This window comes from Mauremys reevesii, linkage group 11 (genome assembly GCF_016161935.1).
Source record: "Mauremys reevesii isolate NIE-2019 linkage group 11, ASM1616193v1, whole genome shotgun sequence".
Lineage (NCBI taxonomy): Eukaryota > Metazoa > Chordata > Testudines > Geoemydidae > Mauremys > Mauremys reevesii.
In genome coordinates this window covers 21,434,538-21,456,204 of record NC_052633.1, presented here as the reverse complement: position 1 = coordinate 21,456,204, position 21,667 = coordinate 21,434,538, and the positions used below count along the sequence as shown (strand labels likewise).

Below are 21,667 nucleotides of genomic sequence, written 5' to 3'. Positions count from 1 at the left end.
GTTTAATGAAGAGCCTCATTAAAATTTGGTACAACTAAATCTCATTTACAAATTCAGCTATTCTGCTATCCTGCCCTTTCTTCTATTGCTCCCTGCTGGCTACCTGAAGAAATGGAAGAAAGTGAAAATATGTTAATTAAACGAAACAGGCAAATTCAAGGGGGCAGGGAAAGATCTAAGGGTATAAAACACATGTTGCTCCATATGGAGACTTAGATCACAAATTGTCAGCCACTTCAACAGTGCTTTGAGTCTATCCAGTAATAGAGCATATGTAGAAATTAAACCCTTCAGAACACTGACACAGGAAATCACAACAATGTATTTCAGAACATACTGCATGTTACAAATAAATGACGGAAGGAATATTTGAAAAATCATTTGGAGCAGCCTAGCTCCTACTCCTATGTAAACATTGTATAACTAGATTTATTTGGGGGAGGGTGAATTCCTATTAACACACAAACCATTCAATATTTTTGGACATAGTTATGTTATCTACTCATTAATTACTTAATCAATGAGTATGTTGTAACATCTCTGTATTTTATCTTTGTACCTCTGATAGTTGCTATAGCTTAACTAAATACTTGAGTATTTACTTTTAAAATATCTAACATATACAGTTGCTATTTTAAACATAATGTGTTTTCCTAGTCCCTTATCTTGAAACCTTTACTCATATAAAGTAGTCCTTGGCCACACAAGCAAGCCCACTGTAGTCAGTTATACAGTACACATGAGGAATGACCTCTTGAGCACCAATCCAGCAAAGCATGCTTAACTTTAAGGTTAAGTGCTATGCTAAAACAAAAAAAAAATTTTTTAAACCAAATCTCAATATAGTGACCAAATAACTAATGAAAGAAGATGTGACACTTTAAGGAAATTACCTCAGATATAAAATACTCGTTATGTTTGACTTCAGCTGCTCTCCGTACAAACACATCAAAAGGCAATGTTCTGAAATATAAATATAAAAATTCATAATACTAATTAGTGTAACAATGAATTATTTAACTACTGGACACGCAATACTCAGTACCAGATCAAATTCATGTCTCTGGCCTATAACAATGTAGCAGGACAAATAATTTAATTTGTTTAAAAAAAAATCATCATATAGACTAACAATTGTTTGCAACAGGATGTCAAATAACTGCCAAGATAAAAATCATATTTAAAAATCTTTCATTATTATCCAGATTGTTCCTACACTAGATCCAAATATTTTTGGCTGTAAGTCAGCTTGTAAAAAGATAATTATTTATCAGATTAGATTTTCAAGAGTGCTCACTATCCAAAAATTTTTTGCTCAAACTCTTGTGCTCAATGGGAGCAGCTAAGCTGGGTGCCAAGTTCTTTTGAAAATATGACATTTAATTTATATGCCTAAACTAAGCTCTATTGCAAATAGGATCCCAGTTATAGGTGATAAGCATTTTTGAAAATCTGGGTCATAGTTTGTGCTGACTTTTTTGAATAAATGTGTCTGTGTTTTATATATGCTGCCTCAGGTGAAACCTACGTTTACAATAGTCCCAACCTCCTGTATTTTAAATTAATTCTCCTAAAATTGCTTCTTTCAATGATTCTATAGGGAAAAGAACTTTAGCTTTTCAGCTGGGAGGACAGCTTCAAGTTAGTTCCTATTAAAAAGAGATCACTAGGGCCCAAATCCTCAAAAGGTATTTAAGAGCATAACTTCCACTGAAATAATGGGAGTTAGGTGCCTAAGTACCTTTGGAGGTCTGGGCCTACGTTCCAAGCCCAGACCCACTGAAGTCAGTGGGAGCAGAATCAAGTCCTAGATGACTGTCAGTTTCACAGAGCGAGGAGGTCCTCCTACAATGTCAATTCTTTAACAACTTTAGCAGATACTGCAATAATGGTTTCTACAGATACATATTTGGTAAGTTTGCTCCTGGTACAGAGTCAATACAAGCATAAAACAGTAAAGGTCTCTTAGATCTGGTCTTCAATAGACCTTTGCCTGAACAGATATTGTAGCATTTGGCCCTGCTTGATCCTGGAACAAAACAACTGCATGTAGCACTGTGACGGGTTCGGTCACAGAGATCCCCTTGGGACTGCCACCGGATGTGCTGAATTACTTCTGAGCCCATTTTCCCTGCCAGCTTGGGACTCCAGAACCCTGCCTTGTTGAGCCAGACACGCCAGCCTGCTGCAACACAGACCCAGGGTCTGGGCCACGCCCCCAAAGCTGAAGACTTTAACCAAAAACAGCTCAGCAGGTTATTTCTCCAGCACCCAGACACCCAGCTCCCAATGGGATCCAAACTCCAAATAAATCCATTTTACTCTATATAAAGCTTATACAGGGTAAACTCATAAATTGTCTGCCCTCTATAACACCAATAGAGATGCACAGCTGTTTGCTCCCCTAGGTATTAATCCAGGGGTAAGCAACCTATGGCATGGGTGCCGAAGGCGGCACACGAGCTGATTTTCAGTGGCACTCACGCTGCCCGGGTCCTGGCCACTGGTCCGGGGGGCTCTGCATTTTAATTTAATTTTAAATGAAGTTTCTTAAACATTTTAAAAACCTTATTTACTTTACATACAACAACAGTTTAGTTATATATTATAGACTTATAGAAAGAGATCTTCTAAAAACGTTAAAATGTATTACTGGCACGTGAAACCTTAAATTAGAGTGAATAAATGAAGACTCAGCACAGCACTTCTGAAAGGTTGCCGACCCCTGTATTAATCACTTACTCTGGGATCATTAATAAACAAAAGTGATTTTATTAAGTATAAAAAGTAGGATTTAGGAGGTTTCAAGTAATAATAGACAGAACAAAGTAAGTCACCAAGCAAAATAAAGCAAAAACACACAAGTCTAAGCCTAATACATTAAGAAACTGATTACAGGTAATAGCTCTTCTTCAGAGATGTTCCAATAAGTTTCTTTCACAGACTAGATGCCTTCCTAGTCTGGGCCTAATCCTTTCCCCGGTACAGTCCTTGTTAGTTCCAGCAGATATCTCAGGTGGTAAGCAGGGGCTCTCCAATGACTGGCAGCCCCTTTTGTCCTGCTCCACCCCTTTTATAGGTTTGGCACAAGGCGGGAATCTTTTGTCTCTCTAGGTCCCCAGCCTTCCTTTTAAATGGAAAAGTACCAGATTTAAGATAGCTTTCATTATCAGGTTACATGGTCACACGTCATTGTAAGACCCCTAGTCTCCATTCCCCTAGTCTCCACATGTACACAGGAAGGCTTTCAAGTAACTAAGACCATTTACAACTGATTGTTTCTGGAGCACCCTTAATGGCCTCCACTAAGGCTTTGGCTACACTTGCATTTCAAAGCGCTGCCGCGGCAGCGCTTTGAAGCGCTAAGTGTAGTCAAAGCGCCAGCGCTGGGAGAAAACACTCCCAGCGCTGTCCGTACGCCACCTCCCTGTGGGGAATAACGGACAGCGCTGGGAGCGTGGCTCCCAGCGCTGGGGCTTTGACTACACTGGCGCTTTGTAGCGCCGCAATTTGCAGCGCTGCAGAGGGTGTGTTTTCACACCCTGCTGCAGCCCTGCAAATTTGTAAGTGTAGCCAAGCCCTTAATATGTTTACACCAGTGATACAAATTTATATCTTATTCTCCTAATCCCAGATATAGAAATAATACAAGCAAGCAAATAGGATGAACACACTTAATAGATTACAAGCTTTCTAATGACACCATAGTGTAAAGCATATTCCAGATATGTCATATTCATAAGCATATTTCCATAAAGCCTATAGACTGCAACGTCACAAGTACCAAATGGATTATTTTATGGTGGTTACTAATGTTTATAGCATCTATCAGCACCAGCTCATTTGAGTTCCACCCCACTACAATTTAAATTTTGATTTTTTAAACAGCAAGAGGGTCGGGGTAAAAAAATAACATAAATAAACCTATATATAAAAAAACCTAACTAGAACCTAATACAAACAGATTATTTATCATAAGATTCAAAGTAGACAATGAAAAATATGATGCACACTTCTCAGGAGTCAGCCTAACTATTGTTAAATATCCTGAATTTCTCATTCATCAGGAAAGATTTTTTTCCCCCAAGCTGTAAAGATCACTCAAATCACCTAGCTGGTACTGGCTAATATCCATGCTGTATAAAACAATTTATTTCAAGCTTCACAGAACGTAAGAACAATTAAATGCACAGTGTTAGGAAGAAAGTTTCCCCATAGGCAAAGTTATCCATTACAGGGGATTTACATCTTCTCGGAAATATCTGGTAGTAGCCATTGTCAAATAAAGGACTAGATGGACCATTTCCCTGACGATATACAATTTCTATGTTCATGTTCATGAAAAGCTTGATCCAGCAGCTTCTGGAGTCAATTGAGAGAATCCCACCGACACTAATGGAAGTGGATCAGACCCCCAGCGCCTGAACAACTACACCTCCCACTGAAAGCAATATGAGTTGCTTGCACTCAGCATGTGTCTGGATCAGGTCCTTAGCTGGCCATAATGATGTCTTTGTATGAGAGCGTTTTTATTCTTGTTGTAATTTTATTTATTTTCCCCACAGATATGAATACATAGCCTGATTCATAGAGGTTCTGAGTTCCAAGTCCTCTAGAAGTGGTGAAAGTCACAAATTCTTTGCAGCTCTAAAGATCAGATATTTAGAGAGCATCTCCATAATGCCATATACAAAAATGCAAATTTAGCCCCTAATCTACAAAATCTAACACACCTGAGCAAATTTATGCATGTGAAATATCACCACTGAATTAAATAGAACTACTTACATGCATAATGTTAGGAAAGTACATTAGGGCCTGCAGGATCAGACCCTTAGAAGGAAAATGCAAGGATACTAAATTGCACCTCCCGTTTATATGCCTGTGTTTCATTTTTTCCCTAGACAGTGAGATAAACACTAAACAATATATATGAGGCAAAGATGTAAGACAATTTTATTTGCAGTCCAAAAAATAGTTTCAAAATGTTCAACGGTTCAACTGGCTGTGAATAAAGAGTGTACTGAATGTGACACCAGGGTTCACTCATTACAGACTGTAGAACATTTGATTCCATCACATACGTTTGCTTTCTTAAACTTTATTAAAGTAATAAATGATTGAACACATCTTGTTCACACTTGGGGAAAGCAAACAACAACTGAAATGAAGACTTTACGATTGTAGAACAACAACAAAATGGCTGAGATGCATTAGACTGAAGAATGTTTTAGCAAACTACGTGACATGGACAAATCTAATGAGGAGTTTCTCAGGACATTAGACACTCTGTGTGATCTGTCTCCAGACTAAAGGGCTGGTGAAATGTGTGATATTCCGTAGTTTGAGGACACTGGAAACTGCCCTAAACTTTGAAGTTGTTTGTTTTTTAATTGCTAACATCCCTCCAGCCTAAGTCTGTTGAACTAACATATCTGTAACATAACAGCATTCAAAGTAGTTCGGTACTGAGCAGTGCTAGCTTCTAACAATATAATCATCAATACTGAAACGGTATCAGAGAATCAGAATGACATGCCTAGTTTCAAAGTTCTTGTTGCAACAGAGTTTCTCTCAAACCCCTCTCTTGGATTCCTCCATTAACTCCTTCATCTTCACTACTTCAAAAACAGACTACTTATCTTCACTTTTAGGCCCTTCACAGTCTATCCCTGTGCTACTTATTAACTCTTATACAGTATTGAGACATTGACTCCTACATTCATTCTGCAAACGACCAGTCTTCATCACCCACTTTTAAATTTTTCCGAACAAACATCTTTGCAGTTCTTTGCGGGCTGCCCCTTATGCATGGGAGGCGCTCCCTACAAGTATCTGCAGAACCACCTCATTGTCTTCCCCCAAATACTCTTAAAACTCCTCTCTGCTGTTAGGAGTGGGGTGTATTGACAGGAGAATGTGGGGAAATTTGATTTACCACAGCCTGTACTGTACCTCATCTGTGAATACAGGGTCAAGTTTTTAAGGCCTGATCATTCTGACATCTTTCATGAACAATAAAGGCATGTTAAAAAATTGCTATCTAGGACAGCCCCCCCCCCTCAAAAAAAAGAGAGAGAGAGAATAATGACACACCCATGAATTCCAAAGCCACAGCTGAAGGACAAAACTGTGATGAAATATTTCTTCTAGTACTGAAATATCTTTACCTTTTTAAATAAAAAAAAAATACCTTTCAGACAGTGGCACCTGAATTCAAAAGCATTTCTTTAGAAACAAAAGCTCTATAACATATCTAGTTAATACAGTAAATAGCAATAGAAACAGTAATTATTCATTAATAAGTTTACAAAAAGCAAGAGAGCACCAACTTGCTGAATGGTAATACCAACAGATCCAGACAAAATAGAAGAGTATACTTTGTATAAAACTTCAAAGCAATGTAGAGTTCCTAAAAGTTACCAGTATGTCCCTTTAAAACAGAGGAAGCCTTGGAATAAAGTACCTATATACAAAGTTCTTACTGAGGAAGTCCATCTGTGGCACTGTGGAAACATGAATCTTTACTTCTTTAGTTCCTGCTGTTTGGCTGAGGTAATCCACTGTCCATTTGGTTGTGCAAGTGCCCAGGTCTATTCCTTTCAGCACTGCTGGCTTTCTCTGAGAAGTAAACAAAAGCAGGTTTACGGCATGGCATGTTGTCACTGAATTGGTGATAGAATCCAACAAAAACATTCAGTACTAATTTGTCAAGTTAAGTACAAGAACAAATCAATTGAATATGTACACCTGTTGCACATTAGCCAGAAGGCTCCACGAGTTTGTGCACGGAGTGTGAAAACAAAATCTGGGAAATCACGGGCCTGATTGTGTTATTATACTCCTTTGCTTGAGGCAGGAATGGAATGAGAGAAAAGGTTCTTTAACCAACATTGGCATTCACCATATTCTGGGGCCATGGAAGGATTTGGCAAGGCCCTGATATAACTTCAGCTATTCTTCAAAAGGCTTAGTAGAGCACTTAGGCCATGCCCCTAGTCCACCCCCTTGACCCAATATTACACCAGTTCCAACACTGACCAGGGATGCCTTCTATGCAAAGGGATATTTCCACTCATGCTAAGTCCTCTTTGTGCTGGCAGAGCGTAAACAACGATCCAATCTCCATTAAAAATCAATGGAAAGATTTGTTTACTTCAGTTCGTTTTGGATCAGGACCATAGAGAGCAAGGGGTCAGTGACAATTACAAGAACACTTCACACTCACACAACATTTTATACTTTCAAAGCAGTGCCCAAACTTTAACTAATCTTTAACTAATCCTGGGAGATAGGTGTTATCATCCTTTTACTGTCAGGGAAACTGAACGAGGGAGAGGTTAGGGGTCTGAGACACATAGGATGTCAGGGACAGAGTAAAATTAGGAACCAGCAATTTCTTGCTCCCAGCCCAATGCTCACTCCACCAAGCCTCTCTGCAAAGACACAAAAGACCAGACTGGTGGAATTAAAGTAAAGTCCTAAGGAACCAAACCACCTGATTACTACAGAACTGTCCCAAACTGTTTTCTCTCATTTGCTGAATCTGTTTATAAATAGTGGGTTTGGAGAAGTTCGTTTACTTTATATATGCAGTCTTTACAAACTCAGTTCTGTAATAACTTTTTAGATCAAGCAGAGTGGAGCTGGCTCATAGCCCTCATGAGTTTCTGGTTTTAATGTAACATGCCTGATGAAGGAACACATGAGGTTAATTATCCCCTTTTATTTTTAAGCCAAACTCCAAGGGAGTAACAGACAGGCTTGCATCAGTAGCTATAACAACAAACAAAAACATACAAAGAAGAAACAAACACAAACTATACCCCAATTTTAACTAATTAGAATCCCACTTGTTTCAGTAGGAGTTTTGACACACAGACAGTGAGGACTGAGCTCATCATTACATCATTTTCCAGTTGGCAGAAAAGGGAGCAGTGCACTTTCAGGATGAGAAGCCGTGCAACCATTTAATCAAACTGGGATTGTTGTGAGGATAGGTTAAAAGAAGACATTACTCCATACCATACTCCAGCTTGGGTCCTGATCCTTCACAGAGCTGTATGTGCACAAAGCCCTGTGCTCCAACCAAGCATTCAAAGAAGACAACAGAGCTTTGTGCAGGGTCTGTTTGCATGGAGCTCAATGTAGGATCAGTGCTTTAGCCTCTTTCAGCCTAGTGAGGGAGACTCCTCAGTCTTCCTGTGCCAAGCCAGGTGATGAACTGTTGTTCCAGTTCCTCAAGATCTATGCCAGCAACTTCATATAATGGAATCTGTCCCTCACCAGTATTTTTCACTTAGCCCACTACCAGGAAAACATTTCATATGAACACCACATACATCATTGTTAAATAATACCAACAAAAATACTTAGCATGTCCCTTTTTTTCTAATTATCCTGCAGCTCCTCCTTCTTTCCCCATCTATTCTCACCACAACATCTCTGTTTAGAAACACAAGCCATTTTTTTTGTCAAATGGATATCATTAGGTAAGTGAATTTGTAAAATATCAGAACCCTTTTTAGAAACTGACATACCACACAAGCAACACACTCCACAGTCTCTGATACATCTTCATTATTTTGTTTAATTATAATAGGTATTACATAAAAGTGGCATTCTAGTTTACATTATTTTTGAAAAATCATTTAAAAAGGCAACTTGTACACTCTTCCTTTCAGTTGTTAAAAAATCGGTTATTTTTAGATTTTTGTTATATTTCTTGTTTTCTTTCTCTCTCTGGGATCCGACTGTGTTAAAACAGGAAACCCAGAATCAAAGGGTGTCAAAGTTTGGGCTTCGATATTGTTCAAGTTCCAATAATTTTGGATCAAAAAATCATTTATTGTGTCAAAAGAGCCAGACAGCTGCTGTAAAGGGGACACGACGAGGAGGATGGGTAAAGGATTCCAACCTCTGGCTATACTTGGATTTCCACAGCCCAACTAAACCTCTCACGCTCATTTTGGACTCAGTTGAAGGGAGCTGGGTGTCTGTTCTGGTCTCTCTCGCTCTTGGGAGGGTACCGGGGGCAGCACAGGATCGGTTTTACAGTGCGTTTCAAGTGGATAAACTGCAGGAGATGCCGAGAACAGCAGCGGGACTGCGAAGCCAGCAGGGGCCGGTGTCTAAGACGCAAGGCACCGGACTGTGTGAATACGGGACAGGAGAGGCGAGCTGCTGGGAGAAGGTGCAAGCACCGCCCCCGGATCTGAGGGGACCTAACACCCCGCACTCTGCAGCGCCCACACTCAACAGGGGTTCGGCACCCGGGGCGCGGAGGGTCCCGCCCCGAGCACACCCGTCCATCCCTCCCTCCCTCCGGGCCTCACCAGCGGGTAAATGTCCTGCTGAAAGCGCTCCCTGCTGACCCCGCTGTGCCGGGCCACGGGGCCCGCCGGCTGCGCCATGGCCGCCGCCCACCCCGGCCGGCTGCGCCTCACTCGCACGCTCCCCTCGGGAAACAAGGGCTCGCCCGCCCCGCTGCTGCGGCCGCCGGGGCTCCACGGGGAGCTCCGTGTGCCCCCGCGCTGGGACCCGATCCTGCGAGGGGCGCCCGGGGTCTGCCTGCCTCCCTCCCTCGCGCCAGGGAACGGTCCTTCGGGCGGGCCGCTGCACGCGGGGCTGCCCGGCTGGAGCTGGGCGCGTTTCCCAGGCAGGCCGCTTTCCACGCGCACCGGGCGGGGCGGGGCGGCTCGCTAAGATGGCGCTGCCCAGCGGGCTCCGGCGCTGCCCTGGGCCGGTCCGCGCCTTCTCCGCCCACCTTCTGGCGGCGCCTGCCAGACCCGGCTGGACCGGGCTGGAGCCGCGGGGCCCGGCTGCCCTGACCCGCGCCCGGGTCCCCGCGCGCTTCTGCGCCAGTGACGAGCAGAGCCGGCGGCGGGGTCCGCCGGGGGCGGGCGGCGGCCGGAGCGTGGTGGTGGTGGGGATCCCCAACCCCTTCATCTGGGTCCGCACCAGGCTCTACTGCTTCCTCATCCGGGCCTACTTCGACCAGGAGTTCAGCGTCGAGGAGTTCACCCAGGGGGCCAAGCAGGTGACTGCGGGGCCGCCGCGCCTCCAACCTGTGTGGGGGGCGTTATCTCCCCTCCCCCCAACTGTGTGTGTGGGGGCCGTTACCCCTTTCCCCGCCGCCTGGGACCCCCTAAGTGTGTGTGGGGGGGCGTTACCCCCCTTCTCCGCCGCCTGGGACCCCCCAAGTGTGTGGGGGGGCATTACCCCCCCTTCTCCGCCGCCTGGGACCCCCCAAGTGTGTGTGGGGGGCATTACCCCCCCTTCTCCGCCGCCTGGGACCCCCAAAGTGTGTGTGGGGGGCATTACCCCCCCTTCTCCGCCGCCTGGGACCCCCCAAGTGTGTGTGTGTGGGGGCATTACCCCCCCTTCTCTGCCGCCTAGGACCCCCCCAAGTGTGTGTGTGGGGGCATTATCCCCCCTCCGCTGCCGCCTGGGACCCCCCATGTGTGTGTGTGTGGGGGGCATTACCCCCCTTCGCCACCTGGGACCCCCCAAGTGTGTGTGTGGGGGCATTATCCCCTTCTCTGCCGCCTGGGACCCCCAAGTGTGTGTGTGGGGCATTACCAAGTGTGTGTGTGGGCTGTTAGCCCCCCTTCTCTGCCGCCTGGGACCCCCCCAAGTGTGTGTGTGTGGCCGTTATCCCCCCTTCTCTGCCGCCTGGGACCCCCCCAAGTGTGTGTGTGTGTGGCCATTATCATCCCCCCCTTCCCAGCCGCCTGGGACCTCCAACTGTATGTGTGGGGGCCGTTACCTCCCTTCCCTGTTGCCTGGGACCTCCCTTCCCCCTGCCTGGAACCCCCAACTGTGTGTGGGGGGGGCCATTATTCCTCCTTCCTTGCTACCTGTATAGCTGAGAGGGAGGCTGTTAATCCCCTTCCTTGTTGCCCAAGACACACACCTTGCCCTGTAGGGCAGGAGGCCTTTTTATCCCCCCTTACCCTTGCCTGGGACTCCCCGTGTGACCCAGCTATGTTGGGGGGGAGGCCTGTTCACCACCTTGCCCTTTGGCCTGGATGTGATCATGCAAGAAGCCCTGCCCCATCTCCCCCCAGTGGATGCAGTGAAACTCCTTCCTGTCACCCTATTATGGGGCCCACCCTTGGCATATGTGGCCACCCTGGAACTTATCCGTCACTGCTCCCCTCTTCTTCTTCTCTTCCTGGTGATCTCTCTCTTTCCCCACTAAATACTGCTGCCCATTGGCTCTGGGGACAGGTATTTTGTTCAACTGGGATGAACTGTGTGTTTTGTTCATATTGTCCCAGTAGTGAGACCCCTGTGGGGGGATATTATTGCTGACAGTGGCACCATAGGAGTTGTCATTTATTCCCTTAAACCAGGAGTCAAAGTTTTACAGGCTTTCCTATGTATTGTAAGGCATTAAAACAGTTGCAAACATCTGTGAGAGTGATGCAGTATTAGGCATAAATGCAGTGCACTATGGTAGGCTCCAGTGTAATTTGGGAACAGAAAAGACTAGATGCCTCTGCAGTCTGAAATTTTATTAGTCACAGAGCAAGGAGGCCATTCAATATGATTCTTATGACAGCAGCACTCTGAACATTTGCATTCAAGTTCTGGGTAGATTTGCCAGCCCTCCAGGATTGTCTCCAGGAATTAAAGATTAATCTTTATAATTAAAGATTACATCATAAAATGAAACCTCCAGAAATATGTCCAACCAAAGTTGGAAACCCTAGTTCTGGGTGCCACGTTACTGGAATGGTACTGATAAAATAGATAGTGCTCAGAGCAGAGCAACAGAAACTAGTTTAGCTAAAATGACTGAGAGAATGGGAATTATATGCCATTATTGGATCTTTTCCTGGTACTTGGTACCACTGATCACTGGGGCTGGATTTAAGGCATAGTCACATCCATAGTGCTCCAGATTCTGGAATTACATGATGATAGAATCTCTCAGTTTTCACGCTTAATTTTTTAAAATCTTTTTTTCTATTTTTTATGGTTATGAAGAAAACTTTAAAAACATGGCCTAAAATTAACTGCTGTTTGCTGATAGCCTGCAACAATAGCTCTGTGAATGTCACCTGCCCACTTTCTCATTATTCTAACTCTGAAACTTGCTTCTCTGAGGCACCCCCAGTGATGGCACCTCAGCAGAAGACTCAGATGGGGGTAGCCTTTGCTTCTGCCTCTTCCTTATGGCTCTATTTGGATGGTGTCAGGAGGTGCTCCCCACCCATCCCCCCCCCCATTTAGGTAGGTGGTGGCTGACTCCTCCTGGTATGGCATAGATCAGTGGTTTTCAAACTTTTTTTCTGGCAACCCAGTTGAAGAAAATTGATGCCCATGACCCAATGCAGCTGGAGATGAGGGGGTTGGGGTGGGTGGGGCAGGGCATTGGGGCATGAGGTTACCTCAGGCGGCTCCCAGTCAGCAGCGCAGTGGGGGTGCTAAAGCAGGCTTCCTGCCTCTCCTGGCAGTGCAGACTTTGTTGCACCCCGGAAGCAGCCAGCAGCAGGTCCAGCTCCTAGGCGGAGGTACGCAAGCGGCTCTGTGCAGCTCTTGCCCGCAGGCATACCCCCCCCTGCTCCAATTGGCTGGTTCCCAACCAATGGGAGTGCGGAGCCAGTGCTCGGGGCAGGGGCAGTGCATGGAGCCCAGTGGCCCCCCTGCTTAGGAGCCAGACCTGCTGCTGGCCACTTCTGGGGCGCAGTGTGGAGCCAGGACAGGTAGGAACTAGCCTGCCCTAGCCGGGCAGCACCAATGATGGGATTTTTAACAGTCTGGGCAGCGGTGCCAACGAGAGCCACCAGTGCCTTACATTCTGCGACTAGTACTGGGTCGCGATCCGCAGTTTGAAAACCATTGGCATAGGTTGTCTGGGGGGAGGCCTCATTCCTCCAAACAGGAGAGGTAGTGGCCCCCACAGATAGCTCGTGTGTGTGTTGGGTGAGAGACTGTGACAACCCCTCAAGCAGAGGCAGAACCATGTGGAGTTTGCCTAGGACATCAGATTGTCTTAATCCAGCTCTGTTGATCACACACTTCTCTCCGACTTTAAAGATATAGCAACAGTAAACAGGAAAGCACTGAGATGGCTCCAATCCTTCCTTTCAGGCTTCACCCTGAATAGTGCTGGACGAATATTCTTCTGCCATCAGAGCACTCGGTTGTGCAGTTCCACAGAACTCTGTTCTTTCCTCATCCTATTTAACATCTGCATGAAGCCACTGTGTGATGACACTCTGGACTCAAGTTCCACAAGCACACAGATGACCCCATATCTCATTTATTTCCAGTGCCAACTGAACCATCTCTCAGCTCTCTTGTTGTCTAGCTGAGATCAGCATGTGGATGAAAAACAGCTGGCTGAAGTTGAACCCAAGCAAGATGGATATGTCATCTTAAAGATCTAACTACCACTGTAGCTTCACTCTGTTTCGATGGAGCCTGCTCTCAAGTACTCAAGCTGGTTCATAGCCTCTGTGTTCTGCTGAACTCCTTACTACTGCTGGATACTTGAATAGCAATGGCTGCTAAAAGTGCTTTTTTCTGCATGTACCTTATACTGCTGCAGAAATAATTTGCCACAGTGATTCATGCCCTTGTGACCTGAAGACTTGACTACTGCATTTCCCTGTATTAGTAGTTCACTGACTGGCCTCAGTTGGTCCAGAATGCAGCACCATGTTCCTACAGCAAAACAAATTAACAACAGCACATCACCCTGGTCCACTGTTCACTGGACTGGCTTTCCCATAGAATACAGTCATATTCAAGTCTCAGCTTTAAGGCCTGTGGAATTGACCCAAGATATATATCTCCATTGACAGTTATGTTTTGTAGGAAAAGTATATGTTAGTTGTTGTGTATGAGATGGGGAGATGGTTTTCTTGGCAGATGGCCCAGGGCTTTGCCACTTTTCTGGAGGAAGTGAGAATACTCAGACTTCGCTGTTTTCAGAGCAAAGAATAAAACTGGTTACTTCAGCTTAGCTTTCCCACAGTCACCACAGAAAGATAGTGTAGGGAAGGCCATTTCCAGCTGCTTCTAGGGAAGGACAGTAGAAACTAGTCTAACTTTATGGGAGGGCAATTATACTATGCTTTTGCTGATGTGTAAAGGGTCGATACTTATGAGTGGTGTGAATACTGAGAAGGCATTCACACCCTTTGTGTATGTGTAAGCTGTCCCATTCTAGAATGGAGAGGGATTATACAGGGTGGTACAAGAGGATAAAGACTAAGAATGGGGAAAGCGTAAGCTAAACATCAGAAAAAAAAATCTATTTTGATCTGGAGTAGTTTTGTAAGCAAAGTGGCCATGGTCCCATTAGATGGATTGCCTAAAACTAGATGGAACAAGACACTAGAAAATATACTGGAGGCAACAATCCTGCCCAAGCAATGTGATGGAACTAGATGATCTAATGAGTGTTTTTCTATATCTAATGTCTGATTCTCTGATTACTGGAAAATGAGTTGACCTGGAGTTAGTGAAATGTTTGCTCATCTATTTTTATGTTTTATAGGCCTTTGCTCTTGTTTCAAAGCTGTTGTCTCAATGTAAACTTGATCTGTTGGAGGAATTTGTATCAAAAGAGGTAAAGAGTATTTTATTTCTTTTCTAAAATCTCCAACACAGAATGAAAAATATTTCTCTGTCTCACCCTTTAATCTGCCAATGGGTTGCCAGTCATCTAAAGTGAAGTTTAGCTTGTTAATAAACACAAATAGTACCAATTTGGTCTAACTGGGGAAGAACTCTTTAGTAAAGATCAGGAGAATGTTAGTCTTTAGACTAAAGGAGGACAGACAAGCTTATCTCTAAGGGCATGATCAGTGACTGTATAAGGAAAATTGTCCAATTGCTCTTACCATTAGGACAATGGAGCAGCTGCCAGAAGAGTCCAGTGAGTCATCAAAAAGGATTAAAAAATATAATCCATTGCAGAAGAGGGTGGATAACAGGGGCAGACTTGCAAACTTCTATTCACATGGGGCAAGTGAGTGGAAGTTCCTACTGTGACCACCAGTACCATTCACTGGTGCTAAAACTTTAGGTGAGCAACATAGACCTGCCCAATGGAGAATTCATTTCTTGTGCACCCCCCTGTCTAACTGGTTCCCATCCCATGTAGGTCACACTGCCACTTAGCTACCTAGTCCTAAACTGGAGACCCTGATCTTGCATCAGGGCCTCAAGAATATAGCCAGACTGGCCAGTTTTAATTGTCAGCGTGAATTTTGAACCACTGGGACTGTTTTCGTCGTCACCTCTGGAGAGGGGTGTCTCAGATCCAGAAGAGTCTCATGGGGGAGCTGCTTCAGCTGTATGTTTGTGTTACTGTGTGCCAGTAGCTTGGGCTGCCTGGTGCCTCTCATGCCTATGGAGAGAGAACCCTAATGCGACTGTGGTGTAGTGCCAATGCACCATCTTGCCTCCTCCCTCTGAGTAGTGGTAGCAGCGAAATGTGAGCTTGTTCCTAGTGAGCTCTTTCAAGAGAGCATCGCCCCTTCCTCCTCCCACCACAAACTCCATGGGTTCAGCAGGTTTTCATAGAAGCTCTACCAGTACTGAAAGGAAGCCACTCACAATCAGAGGAAGGGGAAGAAATGGGGAGCCATCCAACAAAGGAGGAGAAGGGTCACAAATGGCTCCTAATAATTGTTTCCCTAAGGTGGCACAGACAGACTGCAAAACAGTGATTGCAGTTAGGGCCAGCTAGTCGACTTCTTGTTGTTGACACCTATGTTGATGAACATCATGACAATCTTTTGCCGGTTGGATGGTGCTCAGTGAATGTGGTATTGAAAATTGTGAATGGGGCCTGGGCTCTGTGTATCCAGGCCTTGTTTTAAGACAAATTAAATTTTGCCATTATCGCAGTGTGAACAAATTTGGAGGATGGTGTGTAGAGAAAAAAGGCAAAGTTCCACTGTCCTGTCTGACCTGTGCACTGAATGAGGCAGGACTCTAGGGCAATTAATATAATTATAGAGACAACTGTAATGTATAAAAGCATAAGGGCACTCACATACCATGGTAATGTGTAGTACAAAACTTAAATATAGATAGAAAGAAGCAGAGAGAAGGTTAAATAGAAGGGGAGAGCAGAGTTTAGATTTTGAGGAAAACCTTAACTGATGCTTTCTGACTTGAGGGTTTCACTTTGCAATGTTAATGTTCTTCAAATGTAGCTTTTTGTGTAGAATTTGGATATTCTGTCTTAATTTGTTTGAGTGTTAACCCACATTGCACAGGATACATTTAAGTTAGTTACTGTGAGCATTTTAATTCTTTTCATGTCCTGACTCTTGTGCATTTAAATGTTGCTTTGATGTAACTTTTTACATTTAACCATTCTTCAGTCAGAAGGGAATACTATGGGATATTTTTTTTGGATGAACAATATTTCTATTTTAATAAATTGTCTTACAGCGATGTGGATTAGAAATACTTCAGTAGATGTATTGGGGTAATACTGGACTGTTACGGAGTTTACAAGATCAATGGTTTCAATTATCTAGTGAATTGTAGGCATAACAAAAGCTACAATTTCTCTAAATTCAGGTACTTCAAGTGTTGAAGGAGAAGCTTTCTTCCTTGTCTGAAAACCACAGGAATGCCCTGGCTGCTGACATGGAGGAAATAATGTATACAACAGCAGGAGATGTTGGCATTTACTATGATGACAGTGGTATGTATAGAATTCTAGAACATTCACGTAGCATAGACAGAGAACCTTTTGTCATGGTTTTGTTTTTTACAGCTTTTCTAGTTACAAAGGTGTTCATGAGTCCTATTTCTCATTCCTAGAAGTAACGTTTAAAGCTCTCTTTATGTACTTATTTGATCTCACTATAAACTGTCATTAGTATGAATCATTGTACCAACTTGATGCCTGTTCAAATTTTTCTTATTCTCCTTCACTTGGATTTTATACGCTTTCCATTCATTTCTCCCTATTCACTTCTCCAAAAAAAAAAGTCCCCTCACACGTACTGTATGCACAGTGCTAGGCCTTAAAGTGTTGTATGTGCTATAAAAACATAATGACTCCCAATGTGTGCACTCCTGCCCTTTCTCTTATAGAGTCTGCTTCTTCTGGTCTCTCTCTTTTCTTTTCTTCCCCCTCTTCTCCCCACCCTGTGCTCCTGCCAAAAAATCTTGCCTTGTGGCAGACATTCTTCTGCTGGAGAATAGCTGGATATGACTGACTTTGGAGCTTGTTAGTGCTGCTGCTTCTGTCAGCCTGAGCCAGGCTTCAGAAAGATGATGAACGAATTGTCTTTTCCCATTTGGGCCGAGCACCACTTCTGCAGTGCTCCAAACTCCTGCTGGCCTGAGAAATGAGGGATCAAATTTAAGACCAATTTTTAAAGTTTAACTGCAAAACCTCTCAATTTTTCTGTCTTCCTGCTGCATCTGACTTTGTAATTCATTCCTCTTCATTGTCTGTCTCCCGTCCTGTCTGTTCCCTCCCTGCCTATTGCCTCCTAAAAGTTTGCTTCTGTGGTGTTGATGGGGATACAGCAGCTGCAACATGAAATGGAAATGGTCTGAGTCAGTCTGATTGCTTTCCTTTTGTACCACTAAGTGCTGTATGCTGGAGTAGCAGCATATCATTTCCCCCCATGATGGCTGAGAATATTTAGCATCGAGAAGTGGAGTGGGAATAATCTCATATCACACTGTGTGACAGTTTCTCCATGCGGATCCAGGACAGCTTGATATATATTATATTTTTTAAACTAGCAACCATCTGCTTTATTTTGTTAAATGCCAACAGTGTGTGCTTGGCTCATTATAAAATACAGCTGAGTTGGTTCTTTTCCTGAACCTAACCTTGTTCTCATCCATCCAGACCTCTTTATTTCAGGCTATCTAATACATTGAGCTTCTCTTATTCTATCGTTTTAATAATCCTACTTCTCCACATCTCATTCCCTGTCACTCTAAGTACCTCTTCAGTCACAACGGTCATTCTATAATCTGGAATATGACAGCCTTCCATACAATGTGATCATATATAGTGTCAGGAATAACTCCTGATGACTTATGCACCACTCTATAGAAAGTATGACTTTTTGTTTTTACTCCTGCCAAACCTTATGAAGATGGCTTTAGGGTGAATTACTTTAAGTTTTAAGTATCACTTTCTTTTCTTTATTCTTTTGTGCTTCGTGTAGCCATTTGCTTCTGTAGAGTCTTAGTAAAACGCTCAGTGGTTTGCAAGTAAATATACTAGATTGCTGAGGTATATGCGTAATTCTAGAATGTTGGCTAATGGCTTAGTTTTCTTTGTAACAGGAAGGAAGTTTGTTAGTATCCTGATGCGCTTCTGGTATCTAACTAGCGCTGACCTTCCTGATGAAGCTCCAGATGGAACCAAAGTTTTCCAGGTTGTATTTGGAGATGAAACTGTGAAAGAAACTAAACGTCTTCTAACAGCAAACTATGAGTAAGTGTCCCTATCATTTTTTCCTTCTAGTTGTATTTATCTTGGCCTTCAGCATAAGAGTTTCCTCATTCAACCCAACTTTTATTCTGGGGAGCAACTCTTGGGGTGTGGTGTTTGTTGTTTTTTGTTTTTTAACAAAATCACCTTAAGGTTGTCACATTACAGCTTTCTTAATTTCAGACTAATGTTACTACACTCGGAATCTACTAGCATGTCACAAACTTTGACCCCTCCTTATCCCCTCCCCCCTTTTGGAAAGAGGCCCATGTCAGTTGTCAGTCCCAGTTTTGTGCACCAAATCAAACAGAGCTGCCAAGCCAATCAGCCTGCTTTGTGCTGCTGCTGTAACACCACCCTCCTGCAAAAGAGTCAGTATTGTAGTTGGCTTGAGAAGATGAAAGATTTAACTGAACATTTTCTGAAGCAATTTAGAACAACGCAAACATCATCTGGTGTTTGACTGGTTCACATGGATCTGATCTAAAACCTCTGAGCGCTCACTGGTCAAGTGGATGTATTTTCATAGAAATGTGCATATATAATACTGGTTATAAAATGTGCTAATGTCTGAGAGATGAAAAATATTTGCACTCTTGTCAAAACAATAGAAAATAGTCTTCAAAATTGTAAAAGTGGAGGGGAAATGGCATATTTTTGCCTAAGTTATGATAGGGTGGCTCTCTTCTAAACTCTTTCTCAGAGAGAAGAAACTACACAGGGTCCAGGTCCAGATAAAATACAAATCAAAACCACTTGAAGAGCACCCCTGTTCTCTTTCCTCCTATGTTCATCTCTTGGCCATATTTATCACATATCTTAGAGTCTTGTCTGATTTCTTTGAGGGTCCTGACTCCTTGTGGGGAGGGGGAAAGCTTGTGAGTTGTCTCAGTTCCTAGTGGCCAGGTATCCTAATAAATCATCTGAATTGGCACTCTTTCTGGCTTCTCAGCAGAGGCCAAGGACCAAATGGGCAGAGAGACTTCAAACCCTTTTGTAAAGCACCCATCACCAGAGCAGCTAGGTGTCTAGGGATGGTTCTGCCTAGGCCAGGATTGGAACACACTTGCAGGACAATATGGATTACACTGCTGTTCTGTTTGTGATTTAGGCGTATAAATGCTGTGTTAACACACTAAAAATTAAAGGCTTCACTTAAAATACCTATCAAAAAAACCTTACAAACTAAAAGGTACCGAAAGGTTCCAGCACTAAAGGGGAAAAGGTTTTAAAATGTAGGGTGACTAACGTTCTTTCAAACAACTGGCTTACCAACTACAAAACCAGTTTCTCCTCTCTTGGTTTTCACACCTCAGCTGCTAGAAGAGGGCCTCATCCTCCCTGATTGAACTAACCTCGTTATCTCTAGCCTGCTTCTTGCTTGCTTATATATACCTGCCCCTGGAAATTTCCACTACATACATCCGACGAAGTGGGTATTCACCCACGAAAGCTCATGCTCCCAAACGTCTGTTAGTCTATAAGGTGCCACAAGACTCTTTGCTGCTCAAACAACTGTAGAACTCAAATGTGTAGAAGGATTCAGTCATACACTTAGGGTTTTTTAGTATATCTGGTCTAATCTCTAAAAAGATCTACTAACTTCATATTATTCTGTAATTTTTTTTTTTTAAATGCTTAAACCAAATATCTTTGGGTAAAAAGTACCTAGTTCACCATATTGATTTGCTGATGCCTCATGGAAAAATGAAACCCTTAATTTAGAAACTAATTTTCCTATAGATCATTTTCTGGGATTTTGAGGGTCATTAGCATGAAAATGGGTGCTTAAGACTTCCTCTGCTCTTGTTGTTTTATCCATCACTTGTGGCCTGAGCCAAAGCCCACTGAAGTCAGGAAAGCCTCCCTTTGACTTCAGTAGGCCTTGGATCAGTCTCTTCTTAGAGAAATAGCTTTAATGTCACAATACTCCATATGGGGACTGAGCAGCGGCATCTAATGATCTCTTATAAAACACCTGGCTTTCATAAGATCGAAGGACGAGGGAAGAGTTAGAGAAAACGATAACAGAATAACGAAGGAAAATATTTTGCCAAGTTTTCTCAGTAGCATTAGGTGCCCTTTAAAGGATTACGTGATCTTTAACAATTTATTTGTCCTGCCTTTCCTAGGTTCCGAAGGGAATTTACACAAGGAGTGAAGGCAGACTGGACTATTACACGGATTGAGCATCCAAAGCTATTAGAATAAATTTCTTGTACAATGACTTTTATGGACCTTCATAAATCCTCTGGCATACCAAAGGTGTCAAGCTTTTTTGGTCTCTCCACAACAATCTCTTTTCAGGATTAATTTTATATTTTTTAATTCCCAAAATACTTTTGAATTGATCATATACAGTATATTGCTCTGAAAGAATAACAATAAAGCCTTTTCCATGAGTCTCTGAAACTACATAATACAAATTTAATTTGTAATAGTTATCAGAGACGTCTGCATAGTAATTGGGTTACAGGCCAGAGTTACAGATGTATTGATCTGTTAGATTCTCAGAAGAAATCTTGGTACTAATAGGATATGACGTGTAAAAACAAAAGACACTCTCATGACTGGCAACCCTTCTGAATAATACCACTTAATTTATTATGAGTATTTTCCCAAAGCTATAATGTACAGTAGTTAAAACAGAATGTTTGAAGAAGGGGTACAGGTATATACACTTCCTAGCTAGTTTGAGGACCGCAATATATTTGATTAATTCCAGTCTTGAATTTAATGAATTGGACATTTTAGAAAATTAAAACTAGATTCTAAAAAGTGTACACTCTTGACTCCAGTCTAAGCTGTCATAGACATATAACATTCTACTATGAAAGTGATACAGAAAAAATTATTTTAGTATTCTGATTAAGAAACAGAAGTGATAAAATTCCTTTAGACTAAAGAACCTGGACAGTTCCAAATTTGGGTATTTGGAAGAAAACTTAATCCAAAACATGAAACTATAGGAGAAGCTGGGGTTCTGTGTCAAATCAAGCCCTGGCAAACTGGAAGGCTTGCCATCAAAGTAAACAAAAATAATTAAAAGCATTGCGGCACTGTGAACCAGAAACTCTGAGTTTCGCTCCCAACTCTGCAACAGATTTGCATTGTAGCTTGGCTATAATCTGCCTTTAATATCTCTGGGCCAAATTCATCCCTTCTTTAAGTAGCTGTAACTTTCATTGCATTCAGTAGGAATTCCTGGCAGGAGCATCTGAC

General features: G+C 43.0%; 2 protein-coding genes across 11 annotated transcripts in view; one reads left to right on the top strand and one right to left on the bottom strand.

Annotated features, from left to right (window-relative positions):
- The window catches only part of TYW5 (tRNA-yW synthesizing protein 5), a 124,644-nt gene that overhangs the window by 10,296 nt on the left and 92,681 nt on the right, over nucleotides 1-21,667 (bottom strand). For 3 of the 9 annotated variants that reach the window (XM_039493682.1, XM_039493683.1, XM_039493684.1), the window contains exons 1-3: nucleotides 9,336-9,608; nucleotides 6,467-6,621; nucleotides 894-963 (exon numbers count right to left, since the gene is read on the bottom strand). In XM_039493682.1, coding sequence (XP_039349616.1) covers nucleotides 894-963; nucleotides 6,467-6,621; nucleotides 9,336-9,413 — 303 coding nt within the window. In that variant the 5' untranslated portion in view covers nucleotides 9,414-9,608. Of the gene's footprint in view, nucleotides 1-893; nucleotides 964-6,466; nucleotides 6,622-7,583; nucleotides 7,611-8,025; nucleotides 8,397-8,917; nucleotides 9,050-9,335; nucleotides 9,609-9,766; nucleotides 9,896-21,667 lie in introns of those variants that run through there. The other 6 variants (XM_039493686.1, XM_039493689.1, XM_039493688.1 and 3 more) reach the window with 5 other exon arrangements.
- Nucleotides 9,051-20,847, top strand: MAIP1 (matrix AAA peptidase interacting protein 1). 2 transcript variants are annotated; one of them, XM_039493693.1, is made up of 5 exons: nucleotides 9,051-9,193; nucleotides 14,516-14,587; nucleotides 16,558-16,684; nucleotides 18,298-18,448; nucleotides 20,578-20,847. In XM_039493693.1, the coding sequence occupies exons 1-5, from the start codon at nucleotides 9,086-9,088 to the stop codon at nucleotides 20,654-20,656; spliced, it is 537 nt and encodes a 178-aa protein (XP_039349627.1). In that variant the 5' UTR covers nucleotides 9,051-9,085; the 3' UTR covers nucleotides 20,657-20,847. The 2 variants fall into 2 exon arrangements, with proteins under 2 accessions (XP_039349627.1, XP_039349625.1); XM_039493691.1 differs by lacking the exon at nucleotides 9,051-9,193 and adding an exon at nucleotides 9,670-10,039.